General features: G+C 37.3%; 1 protein-coding gene across 11 annotated transcripts in view; it reads right to left on the reverse strand.

The window, feature by feature from the left end:
- Positions 1 to 16,979, reverse strand: part of AOPEP (aminopeptidase O (putative)) — a 192,976-nt gene that overhangs the window by 70,374 nt on the left and 105,623 nt on the right. For 7 of the 11 annotated variants that reach the window (XM_030511716.1, XM_030511717.1, XM_030511722.1 and 4 more), the window contains 2 exons: positions 7,950 to 8,012; positions 7,237 to 7,320 (listed from right to left, as the gene is read on the reverse strand). In XM_030511716.1, the coding sequence (XP_030367576.1) occupies positions 7,237 to 7,320; positions 7,950 to 8,012 (147 nt within the window). Of the gene's footprint in view, positions 1 to 69; positions 182 to 4,607; positions 4,763 to 6,222; positions 6,358 to 7,236; positions 7,321 to 7,949; positions 8,013 to 16,979 lie in introns of those variants that run through there. The other 4 variants (XM_030511721.1, XM_030511723.1, XM_030511724.1 and 1 more) reach the window with 4 other exon arrangements.

The following is a 16,979-nucleotide window of genomic DNA, read 5'->3' on the forward strand; positions in this document are numbered from 1 at the left end:
CTTGAAAATGATTGTTAACAAAAACACAGCTATAGCACAGGAGAACAACAAATTTCTTGTACTTACTGGCAATCATTTATGAATCAAAATTATGGAAAATTGAAGTATCATTACCCTGTGCTTCAAGAATGCTGTTCAGATATGGAGATGGCCTGGGTCGACCTTGATGTAGGACAATAACCTGGCTCAACAGTACAAAGAGAAAACAAAAACAATTTCTGTTCACTCATGCACTGCAGTGAGACTGCAGTTCCAATAAACTGACAGGTATTAGACATGAGATATATGTCTTATGAGATCAAAAATACTTTTCGTATTTATATACCATATATAGATATATATTTATATAGCATAAAGATCCATGCTAATGTTGAGATACTGTAGTCTAATTTCAAATGCTGGTCTGGGTTTCACAAAACCTTTAAGCGAATCGTCTGGTGAGAGGAACTAGACAATTTTAAGTGGTCACTCAATCTGGCCACACAAGAAAAGTGACACAAGAATATAGATGCAGCACTGACCAAACGAGTATAGTACAATTTACACACCTTTAAGAATTCAATCCCGTCTGTTTAATTAAAGCAACAAAGCATGTATTTGCTTTTAACAGTGAGCTACCTTCCTGCTCAAAGCTTCTTGGGGGGCTCGAAAGAGAGAATGACAATACTGTAAGTTGTACTCATAACTATTTTTAGTACTATAGCCATCAAAAAGTAGATTAATGACTACCAAAACCTTTTTAACTGGTTTTATAAAGGTCCGGCCTTTGCCTTCTGTGCTCATGTATTTCTTTCAATAACTATGCCCACACTTACAGACTGCTATACATGTGCTTTTACTATACAGTATGTGAACATAACCTAAACTGAAAAAGACATGAGGACAATAGTTAAGACTCATTATCAAAAACTTATTAAGGCTATTTCTGACAATGCGTAATAAATGTAAGACTGAAATAAAACACATGTAAAACCGAAATATAGCACACATTTGCGCCAGCAGACCGCTAAACTTCCTCTGGAGTCATTACAGTCAATCACATCAGGAAGAACTTGGGGACATTTAAATCAAATGGATTATTCAGCTGCCATGCACGAATGTATATTCTCAACTAACAAAAAGTCCATAGGAAATTCTGTAGAAGAAAACTTATGCAGTGTATGAATGCAATGTATCACTTTTTTCCAAATGTACTAAGTTGCTCCAGTTGGAAATGCCCTGAAAGGGACAGCCTTCTTTCTGCTCCCAAAACACACTACATCACCCCTCAGAATTCACTGTAAACACTGGTGCAGGCAGACATTTGAGAAGGACTAAAAATGATAAAATACTTCATGGTTTTCTGATATTTTATAAAGAACAAAACTGCTCTAATTTTCCATTTCCTGTTTTATTAAAGAAAAAAGGTATTTGTAAACTAAGGTACAGAACAGCACATTTCAACCACTAAAAATCTGGCTTTAAAATTAGAAACAGCCGCAGACTGAAAAGTTAGTGGCATTAGTCGATCTCAGTAATATAATTCATCTTCTTAGTATCATATGATATCATGCACAAACATTGCCTCGTTAAAATGTCTCCAATGACAGCTTGCCAAACAGTGCCCCATCACAGGCATGTAACTAATTCTTCCTACAAATAAACAGGAAAAAAACCTCTCTACTAAAACTGCCTTTTTCTTTCCCACACAAACCTTATGTTTTATGTTAAAGTTACCATAACCTTTCACTGCAGAGAATGGCTGCTGTCTTGGACAGCTATACTTAACAGTGATATAATTATCTGTAAACTTTATTTCAACACATGGCCATGATGGCCTGAGTTCTCTGAATTTAGAAATGCTCATCTCAGAGACTGGAAAGGAATGCATGCTCATAAGTTGCTTCACTGAAATGTGGCCTAATACATAAATACAATCAGAACTATTATAAATAGTTTTGATAGATATATAATACACTGTATATTTTAATATACACACGAACATAAAAATGTGGCCTGAATGTGGCCTAAGAGTAACATTCACTTTCTGACAACATGAAAAAAATACCCATCTGAGACACTCAATGTGAAATATGCCGTGCAACAGCACTTTCTTCTTAAGAGAGATGGGTGCTATTAAAAACTAAACTGAGATTCTGACACAAAACTACTGCAAGTAGGATAGAGCTTGTACTGAAGTTGGAATTGGACTAATTTTTTTTAAAATTATTATGGCTCAACCAAAAATTCCACTCAAATTTCTGAATTTTTTTCACATAGTTTTCTTGTTCTATTAAGTGTTTCTTAAGTGAACTCTGAAGCAGTAATATCCTAAAAAATACTACTTTTTTGAAGCTGTACAATTACAGTTTCCAAACAATCCATAATTACAGACATTTTTACAGGGATGGAAAACTAAATGCTGAAAATGTTTGGTTTTAATGGCCTAAAATTATATTCATATGTATTCAGTGGAAAAGTGTTTTTAAATGGCAGGCTTTATTTCTGGGATAGCTTAACAACATCTACTGCAATTCAGCTCTTGTGCATGACGTGGGTGTAAAATTTTCCATCCAAATACCCATTTGCCACAAGAATTAAATGTTATTTGTAATCAGTGAAGGCCATCTAATACATTTACAGGGTTCCTAGAAGTTCTTTGAGATTAACAGAATTTGGAAAGGTAAGGTACAGCAAATGACTCCACTAAACACCCTCTGAAAAACACTTGAGGACTTATTGCCGTATTTCTTCTAGCTATTAAGCACTTTGCAGTGCACTAGCTCAAGAGATGTATTTCAGATTTGATCCTTGCTTTGATTCTCTGTTTGGTGGAATCAAGTAAAAACATTAATTTTAAGAAACAAAAAATGCATGGTAATTAAAGTCAAATTAATTTTAATGCACTGTATGTTAATATTCCTTTACATAAATTAGCAGCAGCACGTACTCCTGAATAAATTCCTTAGTTAAATAAAAGCTCTCTTTTACCATGTTATATTTTCTTCCCCCTACCTATGTTTTGCTGAGAGTTCAAAATATTTTCTATTTGAAGTATAACACCACAATTAATTTTAATGAATTACAAGATTTGTTTTTCGTGTTTCAGTTACACTAGTGAATTTGTTGTTAAGGCACAAAAGAGTTACAGCATTTAGTATTAGTCATACATATCACAACTGGTTTTGCTTTGGTTTATTTTTTTTAATTGGAAACTTAACAGCTATTTCAACAAAGTAATTTTTGCTCAGGTTATTAACAGAGCTCAAATACTGACAACTGTAAATCTCTCGAGTGAGAAGAATGATCAATTGCAACAATCAATAGGAAAAAAAATCAAAGAATTACATTTTTAGTAAACTAGAGAACAAATTTTAAACATGTGAAAACAGTATTTCTGAGAAAACAGCAGAAATTATTCTGGAAAAGCTGAATTACTCCTCAAAGTTTCAGTATAGAAACAAACTAAAACTGAAAGAGACAAACGCAATTTTGATAATTTGCACAAATCATCTTCCTTATCTGGTATATAAACATATATATTTCAGTGCTCTCCCTAACTACTGTGTACCCTTAGTATCTCATCCTATGACACTTTCTACCATTGGCATACTTTTAAAGCAACTTTTTTATTTTATACTGAACTTCATATAAAAGTGAGTTAGTCTCTTAATAAAAAGGTATTTTCCTCTCAAATTCCACAGCAGATACAGATCATCTGCTACAATTCCACTGGACTGATTGAAAGACTATTTTCTTCTGCCTAACAGCCAGCACTGGCATAGATAATGGAATTTTTTTTTTTCCAACCAGGCTGTCCCCAGTGTCGCAACAAAAATAATAGTAACACTTAGCATTTCTATCACACTCCTCATAAATAAACCAACACTAATTTTAACCAAAACTAGATGTGCTAACCAGCAAAATGACAAGATGAAGAGACAGAGTAAGATGAAATGAGTGAAGAGAATGCATGAGAATAGGAAGGATGACAAAAGCAGAAATGCAAGGGGTGAGTGTGTTTAAGCTTACATATGTGTACGCACATGCCATAAGGATATATACAGAGAACCATAAACAGAAATCAAGGTGGGCAAAAGGTAACTTAGAAAAAGTGACTGAAAGTAAACAGAAGGAGGTGAACAGTACTGAAGGTGACTGGAGGAGACAAAGGAGCACAGAGAAAGAAAGAGGGGTGAAAAAGAAGCAGGAGAGGAAAGAGCTGCTGTAATAAAAGCTGCTAAGAAAAAATAAAATACTTCAGAAACAGAACAGCAAAAAGGTTGAATGGGAAAAAAAGCTCAAAAAAAAAAAATCTGAGAGAAGAGCAAAAGAACAAGAGCCCTTAGTTACGTGACTAGAAAGTCTTTCTCAACCACGGAATTTGTTAACACTGCTGTAATCCACTGTGTGTGGATCCACACTGGAGAGCAGCACCACACCTCTCTACATGAGCTTCCCCACTGGTTCATTTGCCCCCCAAGTGCAGTTAACACTACCAGTTACAGTTCTTATCCAGCACATAGTATCTTCAAATGTTCTTTAAATACAGATACATGTATGTAAAGTCAGCTCCTACACACTTAACTGTTTAGAAGGCAACTTTTTTCAAGAAGCAATTCCCCTGTAGTTGTCAGCAACCTTTCCTCCACAATTCTGTTTCACTTATTCCATACAGAGTTATCTGTCCTAGATTTTGTACTTGGATGCAGAAGCAGTTGCTTTGATTTGGTGGTGTCTCAGTAAAGCAAAGTCATCCATCTTGTATTAGAAAAAGGACTTCCTATCACAAAGAAAAAAATTGATAGAGGAAAATCGGACAGCACAGGCACATGAAAGTTTAGAAGCTACATTTAATAAGTTAGTGCTTGTTTGGAAAGGATAAGCAGGATCAAAGGGAAGTTCAGTTTTCTACATGTAGCAAAATACATCAGTATCCTTATCTTAATCACACTTCTGATGTGAGCTGGTACCAGCTCTGACTTCTCTGTTTACTTCTTCCTCTGCTTCTCACCTCCCTCTTCTCACTCCAGGACTTTATTCCTACCTCTGCTACTTTTTTCAAGGGTGCCTTACTTTCCATTACTTGCTTTTTTCTTTCTTCTCGTCTTGTTTATCCCTAAAGAAGTACTTGCACTGCTTTATGATGCCATTTCTGCTACAAGCCAATACAGACACAACTAAAAATCAAGAATTCTAGCAGAACAGAGGTTAGCACCACCCACATGGACTGGGCACCACACTAACTGGTGCCATGTTCGAAACCTATTTGTAAGCAACTCTAAACCAAACAATGCAATAAAGATCTGCCAGCACCAGCGAGCTCCCTTGTCTTTTTTCTCTTCTCTTGTCTCTAACTGTATTGGAGACGCCACCATTGCAAAGATCGCACCTCTCCAGCACATGAGGAATCTCACCCTTGGTGCCTCATCAGTGGTTTCACTACAAAACACGATGTTTTTATGCCTTTTCCTTTCCATGTGGTTAAGTACCCTGTCAATGCAGTGCTGTGAATCTGCACTGAATCTCCAAGAATTATTAATACTTACGAATACCAGAAGACAATGTGTATTCTTGCCTTCAATTTTAATTCACATTTCTGCTCACAGACCTTACTCAAGAATTACTGTTTAGAAAAACCCCAATGACTATATCTGAGGTTTACACATTAGGTTTCGCATTTCTAACAGTACAGAGCAGTAGAACAACTCCCCCCTCCCCCAACAGAAATGGAATTTTATTGGTACAAAGGGGTTTTGCACTAAGGAAGCCTTCTGCTATAGAAAAGAATGAGAAGAGGTATAACAGCATAAGGTACCTTTAAGACTAGTGTTAAGATGTAGCAGGGAACCTACTTTGCACCATTTAAAAATTACATCAAAATGTATGCAGACTATAGCTTGCAGTAGGGCTATATGTACTCTCAATGCATTTTGCTCTCTAATTCACACAGTGATACTTTTTTTAACTTTAAAATTCTTCCTCTTAAAATGATTGTAAACACAAATGCTACACATACATGCAAACAAACATTCACATACCAAAATACAAAGAGAAATGGAATTATTTGGTGCAACAGTTTACGCTACCTCCTTTTAGATCATGTCATTCTAAAGCACACCATCACAAAACATCTTTCCTAAACAATGTATTCCAGTTACAAAGTAATAGTAGTAGTGAATTACAGGATGCTATTTGGTGGTTTTTTAACTCACCATGGAGCTGGTAAATCACCCACACACAACAATGCACTTCGCAGACATTTGTCATATACTGCAATGCCCATACTAAGGCAACACATCCAGGAGTTGGCAGCCACGCTATCAGCAAGAATTTGGCTACAGAAACAGCAATGATTCATCATGCATTCTAGAAGCACTGTCGAAACAGCAAAACAACACACTGCCATTTTAATCCTTTAAAGGTAACAGGTTTAAAAAAAATTACAAATCTGTTTGTAAAACCAAAGCAAATGAAAAAACCTTAGTTCTAATAATGCATTTGGAAATGCATCTTTGTTCATTTTTTTCCTCCAGACAACAGCTATTTAGCAAAAGTGTCGACTAGTTACTTACCCCTCTACACTGTGATTTAAATGGTCAACTGAACAGTACAGAACAAATGTTTCACAACAGCTAAATCAAAAATATCTGGTTTAAAGATAGGTTAATTTAGGTTGCATTCAGGTTAAAAAATCTTCTGTAGTAATTTCAAAAATAACCATGTAGGCACATTTTCATTAATTGAAATCTACATTGCAAATAGAGTATTTCCAAACTCACCCCCTGAATGATGTGACAACAGCATAGTCAGAACATTTGTTTCAATGTACAGACCACATCTATTGTCCCAATATCCACAATGAAAATTGTTTCTTAGTTACCAGTAACTGAACATTTGCACATAGTAGTGCAGGTCCTGTCAAAAGCTCTCAAGTGCTATTGATTTCTCTGATGGAAGCACTCTTCTCTTTCTTCCTGAGAATGTTCCAGTTAAAAACATTAACATCCAGTTAAAAACTGGAACATTCTGAGGAAGTTTTGTCTTCTAAATTACAGACATCTGAAAAGATTATTAATTTGTTTCCACTATAATTACATAGTGACACTGAAACTTTATCAATAACGCCTTTTCACTATCACCTTGTTGAAGACGCTAAAAAACATTTCTATAAAAGTTTAAGAAGCTGTCATCGAAAAGCATTTCGGATCTGCCACCCTTCATCCCATTATACAAAACCACATCGGGAACTCTTACCTTCTGGAAAACAACTTCATCCAGCCTTCTTTTCTTTTTGCCGCTTTTTCTCATCATCTGGTTTGTCTGAATCCATTTTGTGACCTGGATTAAAAACCATAGTGCTTTTTTAGCAAGATGTGACCTAAGTGCAGCTATTCAACATTAGTAAGAAGCTATAAACAGACTCTCGACAACTTTTTTCCACTGCTTCACTACGAAGAGCAAAAGCACTTTTCCCACCTAGAATGACATGGTCTTAGGTGATCTGGTTAGTTACTTGTGCATGGTCAAAGTGGGAAGTGGTGTTCATCTTAGAGCTTTCAGTTTAAGGGTTTTGCGCACAAGAACATGTTTGATGCCAGACCAGGTTGCTACATGGAAACCTAGACAGAAAGTTATCACAGCGGTGTGCAAAAATCCTGAGGAAAATCTCTGCGCTTTATCTCTTACACCTTCTATTTCAAGTAAGAGGTTTATTTCCAGCCACCCAGTTCAAAGTTGTTCCACACTACCAATGCCAAATTTAGACGATGGGGTTGTTATTATTTAATAAAGAAGTAACTCTTGAGTTTCTTCCCCCATACGAATGGTTTTATTCCCAATACGAAAACAATTATGTTTTAAAGCATGGCGGGGGCGGCGACGGGCGTCAGGTGGAAAATTCGGGAAGCAGACTGGCAAAGGAACAAAGTGGGGGGCAATGTAAGAGTTGCGGAAGGTTTTCTCCTCACCTCGCCGCTCACTTGCTGGACGAGCCGACTCTCCTTCCACGTCTCACCCTCCTCCAGCAAAGGCTACATTGGGGAGAAAGCGCACGCTGAGGCGGGCTCGCCCGCGGAGTATCACCGCTCATGCTCCGCTTCCCATGGCCCCGGGAGCGAACGGAACGGAACGGGATGGGACGGGACTGGACGGGACAGGACGCGCTGCGGCAATCCCGCACCGCCCGACACCGCCCCCCGGCCCGGACACAGCGTCACTGGGGCGGGAGCCGGAGCCGCGCCCGCCCCGCCCTGTCCCGTCCCGTCCCATCCCATCCCATGCTGTGCCGTGCCGCCGTTGCCGTCCTCAGTGGCAGCACACCGCAGCCCTCGGTCGGAAATGAAACACCTCCGCAGGGTCCCCCGCCCCCCACCTCCGGCTTCCATATCTCTGCGAGAGGAGGAGTCTGCTTTAAAGATGTAAGGACCAGCGGCTCCGCACCTCCCCCGGCCCTGCGCGACATACCGCCAGTGTTGCCCCGCCGGCGAGTGCCGGCGTCAGGCGGGGCCCGGCTCTCTGCGCCCCGGGTCTCCGCGCCCCGGCGGTGCGAACAGCCAGCCTAGCCGAGCTGCGCGGACCACCCGGCGGTGCTGCCGACCGTCTCGCCGACGGGACGGCCCTTCGTAACCTCCGCGTGAACGCTTGTCGCAAGGTTACGGTCTAGTTTGCAGAGACGCTTTCCCGTTAAGTCTGTCATTATGACAAACGCTTTCCTGTTAACCTTCCTATAAACGCCCGCTATCCCAGGTCTTTACAGACAGAGGAATGGGCTAATGGGGCTGGTTCCAGAGAGAAAGTATCACCACCATTAAGTGCTTTGGATTTCCCGCAGTGCTTGCTCGATACCTGAAGAATCCAACTATTAAATTAGCTTGGAGGGCCTGAAATGTGCCTTAAAAGCAAGAACCAAACCAGCTTATTAATCATGTGACAGCACAGCAAGCCCCTGATCGCGGCTCCAGTTAAGAGACTGCAAGCAGGTGATTGAATTTAGGCATGGGACTTCGACAGATGTTTCTGTGCTCTTTGAAGAGGGTATGCAAGCTCTACCATGACGGGAGACACCGAAGTAATGTCAGCCATGCAAAATCTGCACACTACAAATTCCTAATTTAGGATTTTATTTAGTGATTTGTGTTTAGCATTTAGAATGACAGACAATAAAGGACAGACTGCATCAAACTCGATATACTTAAAATTATGATAGAAAGGTATTTTTAGTATTTAAAAAGTAATATACTCTGTGCTATATACAACAATTTCCTGAAAGCGTCAAAAGAAAATCCATGCTCTTGTAAAACAATAGGGCTCATTAAAGCATATATTTGAGCAAATCCTGCTATATATAGAATTAGATGGTTTTGCAAGCAAATGTAAGTAAATAAAGATAGGTCCAATTAGTGTGTGCTATATCTTGACAGTATCCCTTTATCACTTAAAAAAAAAATAAACAAAAAATAAACAAAAAAAAAAAAAAAAAAAAAACAACCCCCCCCAAACACAACCAAAACAACAAAAAAAAACAAAAAAAAAAAAAAAAAAAAAAAACCAAAACCAAAACCCAGGAAAACCCTCTCTCCTACCCTTTTTGTTTTACTGCTACAACATGCTTTTTTCAAGATCAAAAGCTTTAGATCAAAGCCAAGATCAAACTCAATGCTTTAAATAGAAGCAACTTCACTATGAACCATTACACAAAGAAGAACTTTTTAATAGAGGTATCACAGTAGAAAATCGTACTATAGATTTTTATTTCACACCACAAGTCTACTTTAACTTGCTATCAACATATTTTTATTTTGTAAAACTACAGCAGATTTCTACTGAATGGTTAATTCTGAAAGCTCCTATAAATTGGCTCTTGAACTCTGCACATTTGAATGAAGAAAGAAGAACAGAGCATAGTTCAGAGAGACAAACAAGGATATGAACAAAAAATGGTGTTAACAGCAAATACAAACTAATGCAACTACCTAAACAATATTCCCTTGGGTCACCCAACAGATTAGATGGTGCATTCCTACAGATGAAGTTATACAAAACACTGGGAAATAGAAACAGTGTAACAGATTTATACTTTAAGTCCTTTGAAGGATTACACTTCCTGTCCTGTCAAATGTTTGGAGAAAACTAGGGGAAAAAAGTTACATGAGACATTGATTTTCAGACCTGCAGACCCTGAGGCTGATTTGGGATGAAAATTCCTGTACACACAAACATGTGGTGTGTTAAAACTCAGAGGTAGCTCCTGTTTTCCTGTTAGTAGCTGCACAGCAGTGAAGGAAACTCAACAGGAATTGTTACTTTTTATTCTGGTAATAGACCTTGTGGAGCCAACACCTCGGGTGATGGCATACCTAACTTAAGGGGAGAATGGCTGCATGATCCTCCATCAGCCATTCTGTTTGCTGTGCACATGACACTGACTGTCATAATTGACTCCCCTCACAACAGAAACTAAGAGATTAGTCCGTCTTCCATGTCCTTCTTTACTTGGGAAGGCTTTCTTCCACGGACTGCTAATGAAGCTGTCCTGTCTAACACTTAGATTGGGAACAAGCATTTATACATGTCAGAGTATGCTAAGATACTTCATTCTTGGAGCAGCAGGATTAAATATAACTGAATTTTGAAATAGGGGGAGGAGGTAGCACTTCCTACCAATTGAGTGAAGGCAGGCCCATAAATAACTTAGGTAAATAATTTAGGCAATGATTTACATCAGCTATTTTTCAAGCCAGATCCCAAGGATACAATGAACTTTGAGGATTATATATAGCCTAGAAAACAATAGAATATTTGAGCAACAGCCAACTCTTTCATTTTAAATTGAAATAGAAACTGATTTTGAATTGTTCAGGCTGTGATGGCTGCTAATGATATTTCACAACTCAATGAAAAATCATGATTATGCATTTTTCCTTTGCGTAAGTCATGTATAATTTCAGTGGGTCTGTGCTACTTTAATGCTAAAACATTCAATATTGATGAACTTCTTAGTAGGTTGTTATATCTAAGGTGAACACTGAATCAGTGCTTACCAACATTCTTCAGATACTGGAAAGCAAAAAGAAAAGTATGAAAATGGAGGAATAAAAATATTTACTGTAAATAAATTTCAAATGAGCTTTTGCAAAGCAGAGGAAATTGATAACTAATGCAGTCGAATTATTTTCCAGCTTCTCCTTTCTAGAGATTTTATTTTCCTCTCAATTACTGAATTTTACAGCACATATACACATCCACATTTACATATTCAGAACTATGTGGACACCAGCAAGCACACAGGAAAGTCTAAAGATTTTACTATCATATCATGTTTTCTCCTAGAGGATGTAACTAACTTCACCAGCCTACAATTTTGTACCTTTATATACCTTCCCTTGTAACATAAAACAAAAAATGGATCCCCCCCCCAGTTTTGTTCTACAGTGTTAGAATGATATTGCCTACCTTTTAAGGCTGATGCCATCACCTCTGTGATACCAGTAAAGGAAAATTTAAAAGAATTATGATAAAAGTCAAGATATGTAACTGTTTCCTTACCATTGAGAAGATTTATAGGAAAAAACCCACTAGTTTAAGTTGGAAAATGAACTTACTTGGAAACTGAGAATATGATGTGCCCTCAGCACAGTCTGTGTAACGTGAAAACTGATCCAGCAGAAGAGACCTGGCTTCCAATCTTTTGTAAAAAGGTTCAGAAAATGAAAATATAGAAATGCATTTTATCCAGTATCTCAAAGATGATTAATAATGGCTGGAAATATTTGACTGCATTCCCCAAGGGCAACAACTGCAAGGATTTTAAAACACGACTGTTATCAGAGAGGCTAAGAGGCAGTGGGCTACAAGCGAACATGGCTAGATGGCTGGTGCATCCATATATCATCAGCAGATCAAAGTTACTGGAAAAGAAATCCAGCCCAGAATGTGGTCCTCTAAGGACAGCAAGTCCCCCAACTGATTCCATGCAGTTTTCATGGGGACAGCTTTATTCACTTTGTGTGTTTGGTTTGGGTTTTTGGTTTTTTTTTTGGTTTGGTTTTTCTTGGTGGGGTTTTTTTGGGTTTTGTTGGGGGTTTTTTTGTGGTGGTGTTGTTTTGATTTTTTGTTTGTTTGTGGGGGCTTTTTTTGTTTGGTTTGGTTTGTTTTGGTTTTTTTAATTTGTTTTTTAATTACAGAGATAAACAAAGAAAATAATGTCCGAACATGGATATTGGACACTCCTGCACACTGATGTGACAAGCGGTGTTTTTCTTACTTTTCCAGTACAAAGAAACTCAAAGAAAATGAAGCAGACTTTATTTCTTCTTGAAGAAATAAAATACATCTTTAAGAGGTACTGAACTCTGGGTCTTACTGATCCCTTGAAAAAATAAAAAACCCTTCCAACAGGTCTAGTAAAGAAACGCATTCAAAGCAAAAGTCCATTAGCCCTCTGGCAATGAAATACTATTAGCCCATATGCTAAGGATAATAACCATAAGCTGAACCATGACCTTTACTGCTCACTTGTGTACTGACCAATAGCTTTCTCAGCCAGTACACTTTTCAAACCTTTTTTTCTCCAGACATCTTAATTTCGGCATTTAAATTTCACTGTGGGCTTAGAGGGCAGTAGACAAGAACAGTTAGAGCAACCTGGAAAAACATTCCTTTCTTATGGAGATGGAATGAGTTTTAGAAAAATCACTTATTTCCTCCATGATTAAACAGAAGGTAACCATCACCAACATCTTCAGTCTGACTACAAAGCACTGCTAAGTTAAAGGGGATGACTGAAGGTAATATAAACCAGGAAAGATCTTGACATTGCTCGTGTCAACTTTTGTGAAAGACAGCTAACTGGTGGACATGGAACAAAGACCTTTACACAAATTTTGTTACCATCTGCTCTCTACTAGATCTTCAGCAGCTCAGTGTTTTTGCAGAATGTGTGAGAAAAGCATTGGGCTCAAAAGCAAGAGCTTCCATCCCCACTCTGGCCAGTTGGGAATGCAACAGCAGGATGTGAACCTTCAGGATTACTTTGAGTTTCTGGCTGGACCACTGCAGGAATCAGCAGGTTACAGTTTTTTGGGTCAGCATTACAGAGGGCTACTGTACTAAAACGATCTAAAATATTATTTCCTGAGGCAGCATTTGATTTCTCCTTATTTCATATCCTGTGTCCCTTGCACTAAAGCTACTTATAACGGACTCCAAACTGGAGAGATTTCAACCATTTTGAAGGCTACTCTTTCCTAATTAAAATAGAAAAGCTGTTTTCTTGCAAGGTAGCCCAAAAAATATTTTAAAGCTTTATGGATTGTTTCCACTGGGTAAAGAAAACAATGGGCAGGCTAAAAATTAATTGGTTGCTAACTTCTGTACTTTGGATGTTTTTACAAGCAATAGATTAAAATTAATGTTTATTGCTATGCAAGCCCAGCTGTCTGCTTATTGGGTAAGTCTCAGTTCAACATTTTTGTGTAAAAGTCCTCCCTTTCTTGGCTATGTTTCCACCCCCTGCACATGTAGGTGTGAGAGTGGGAACTTGGGAATGTGAACTCGATCCAGCATTGATCAGCCAGGCAGCAAACTGTTATTGTTCTTTAGATACCAAACATAACTCCTTTCTAGTAGGGATAAGCTCAGTCATTCTGCACATAACACAGCTTTTGTGTTCAGCGATGCGATTAATAGGGAAAGGGAACAAGAATGACTGCTTAAGATTTGTTAAACTTAAAAGAGGTTCTAATGTGGAACCGAGTCCACAGTTATTTCAGAAACTGAACATTTGTTTCAGATGCATTTCAACTTCTTGAACAAGCTATGACTTGTGCAGATTTACTGTACTGCTACTACTGTACCTCTGAGCTGGACATGTACAATACTGAAAGGCAGCCTGAAGAAAAACAGAAAGACATTTGTGAAAATCTGGCTTTTAACTGGCAAGCCAATGTTCTAGCAGGTCATTAAACTCAATCCAGTAAAAGTATCCTGCTCAGGCATAATACAGACTCACAGTCCCAGCAGAGAATCTTGAAAGCATTTTTTTCTGAATTAATCAATTCATTAATTGATTAATTAAGACTCCTAAAACTCTCTTTTAAACTTTACTTTTAAACAACAGAAGCACTGAAATATTGTGGCCAATACTTTCAAATGTAACATTTAAAAATTAATATCTACATTCAACCTAGACAGCAAGTTACTCAGCACTATATGGGTGTCCAGCTTGAGGCAGCATGTTTTCCAATTTTAGAATGCGATCACACAATAATTTATAACAGTGCCATTCTGATCTTGAACATCTGTGGTTTTCTCCTAAAAAATCAGCAATCACATGCAATGCAGAAGAAACTTACTCGAAACCCTGAACAATTATAACAACACCCTATAAGCCGTGCCTGAACTTGAAGAGCTCTGAAATAAATTTGGGCCCTTACTGACATGTAATGATGTATTTTGTGTAAGCAACTTTCTTGAACTTTTGCATATTTAACAAACAAGAATTTGTCACAGTTGTGTCTTGTTTAGTGGTACCTCAAATACAATTTATAGGAATGACTAAATAAATTAGAAGGTCATTTTATGCCAAGAACCTTCTTTAGATCAACACAGGCTCTGTTTAAATTATAAGAGACCTTAAAACTTAGTTGATAGTTTGCTACAAACAAAATATCAATTCTCCGTATACTATTGTCTATCTAGAAGGACTTTCAGATGGATAGTCTTTATTTAAAACATCTTTCAAAAAGTTAACAAAATGGAGACAAAGTCTCTTTGTGCGATCTGTCTTGACCCGTTTTGCTTCATGACTCGTGACATTTATGCACTCTATAGTACTATACACATTACTTGATTACATTTACATATTTTCAAAAATCCCATCTTCTAAGAAAATGGGATACAGTGTTGACAGTACAACTGCTAATTTCTAAAAAAAAAAAGAACTCAAACCTACAGCACTAACAATTGTATTCAAAAACATTTTTCTTACTGTGCATGCTATCATTAGAGAAGGCATTAATCAATTTATATTGTTGACCTATGCTCATTTAAATTTTTAAGGACTTGCTAATAACCTTGCTAATATAAAAAAAACCCCACAATTTTTCTAGAGGGGAAGTGCCTATTCTTCAAATTATGCTTTCCATGTACAAGTACTTCTCTTAAAGTAGCAGTTATGCTTTCTTCAGTTTATTTCTCAAATGTCAACTAAATAGAATTCAACTATCAAATCAGCTATATTCTCTTCACTGATGTTAAAATACACACAAAAGTCTCCATGTTCAAATAAAAATTCAAAGGGTAAGTAGCAAACTTCAGTATTTAAGCAGCAGTATGTTATTCTTGTGACTAACAATACCAACTCTGAAATTAATCTAATAGAATCACTGTTAAGCTTCATTAAATAAGTAAGAAAATTACACCTCTTCAGACGGCCCTTCCCAATTTTTTTTCTGCAAATCACAAGCTTGAATGAGATTTTCTTACTTGACAGGTAATAATAAAAAAAATTTGCAAGATAGGGCATGCCTAGCAATGACAAGAAATATCAAGCAACAACAAACCCAAGCCTTAAATTACACTCTGATCGAGCAAGAGTGATTTTTCTCTTGGAAAATTTTTCTAGCACCCTCTATAAAACTTGAGTGAACAGTTTAGTAAGTTTAGTAAGAGCATTCTTTTAAAAAATATTCTGATGTGGTCGGTTTGTTAGTAATTGACCATAGCTGCTACCTTGTGATGCATTCTCTGCAGAGCTATCCCTTCACCTGTATTTTTGCCTTAGTAAAAGGAAACAGGGAATCTATAAAGCTTATAACTGGGGCAAAAGACAGGAACCTTCTTAACAACAAAATGCTTTATCAGAAATCATATTGAGTACTTGAGCTGCTGCTGTAACATCCTCCTAATATTTATGAAACCACAGAAATAGGTTATTTACATTGATTTAGAACCCTTTACAATATATATTTCAGTTTAAAATTTTTAATAGTTTTTCTATGAGTTTCCTTTCCAATCCATTTATTCTTCAAGCAGGACAATCCAAGAGCCAGTCACATGCAAACAAATCCAGAAATACCATGAATAAATGAATATTCAGCACTGGAAGATTTCTTTTGATTGTGTATTTCCAGAAACTTAGATGATTTACAAGTAACATTAGTAGATGAAGCTTAAACTACTGCTTTACCACGGTAATAAAAAGCAGTGCAGAGAAAAAAAATATGAGTTCTCTTTAAATGGCAAAATTCTTAGTATTGCAACAGGAAGCTGTGCTCCAATGTTCATTCAGAATTAGAAAGCACGGAGTAGTATTCTTGCAATACACACTATGTATGAGCTGTGCATACTCTGAAATACCAATTTTAATCAGGATATACCTGATCTACCTTAAACATTAAGGTAGAACAGTGGGTACGAATTAGGCTTTAACAGGAGAATAAAGTAGCAAAAGGCACTAGGAGAAGGATACAGCAGTGCTATCACCACTTGCAATTTTTTTCATGATTTTGAGGGGATGTTTGGTGTGTTTATCTCCCCAGCGCCTACAGGTATAGGATCATAAAAGACTTGTAGATTACACTGTAGGATATGTTGAATCTAAAAATCATGAAGGAGCAGGCCAGCTACTTCCCCCTCTTATTTTTTTTAACTGAAGAATGAATCTGGACAAAATAGTTTTCTTAACACAAAGAACCAAATGAAATACACACCCAAGGAACCTTCAAGATAGGAAGTTTACTAGTAAAGGGTAGTGTTATGAGTCAGTGCAGTTCCAGAGGCAAAAGAAAAGGTGGTGAAACTGAAATGAGCTAAAAAAAATACATGAACGCGTATGAGATGCAGACACTATCTAATGTTTATAGGTATACTTCTCAACTGAACAGTGTACAACAGAGTTCAAAATGGGAAATGATTTTAAGCATATTTTTTAAAGGTTAAATATCTAGGGTAGAATAACAAATTCAGGTAAGAGTAACTGGCCAATATAACATAAAAAC

The sequence above is a fragment of the Strigops habroptila genome, chromosome Z (genome assembly GCF_004027225.2).
Source record: "Strigops habroptila isolate Jane chromosome Z, bStrHab1.2.pri, whole genome shotgun sequence".
NCBI classification, from domain to species: domain Eukaryota; kingdom Metazoa; phylum Chordata; class Aves; order Psittaciformes; family Psittacidae; genus Strigops; species Strigops habroptila.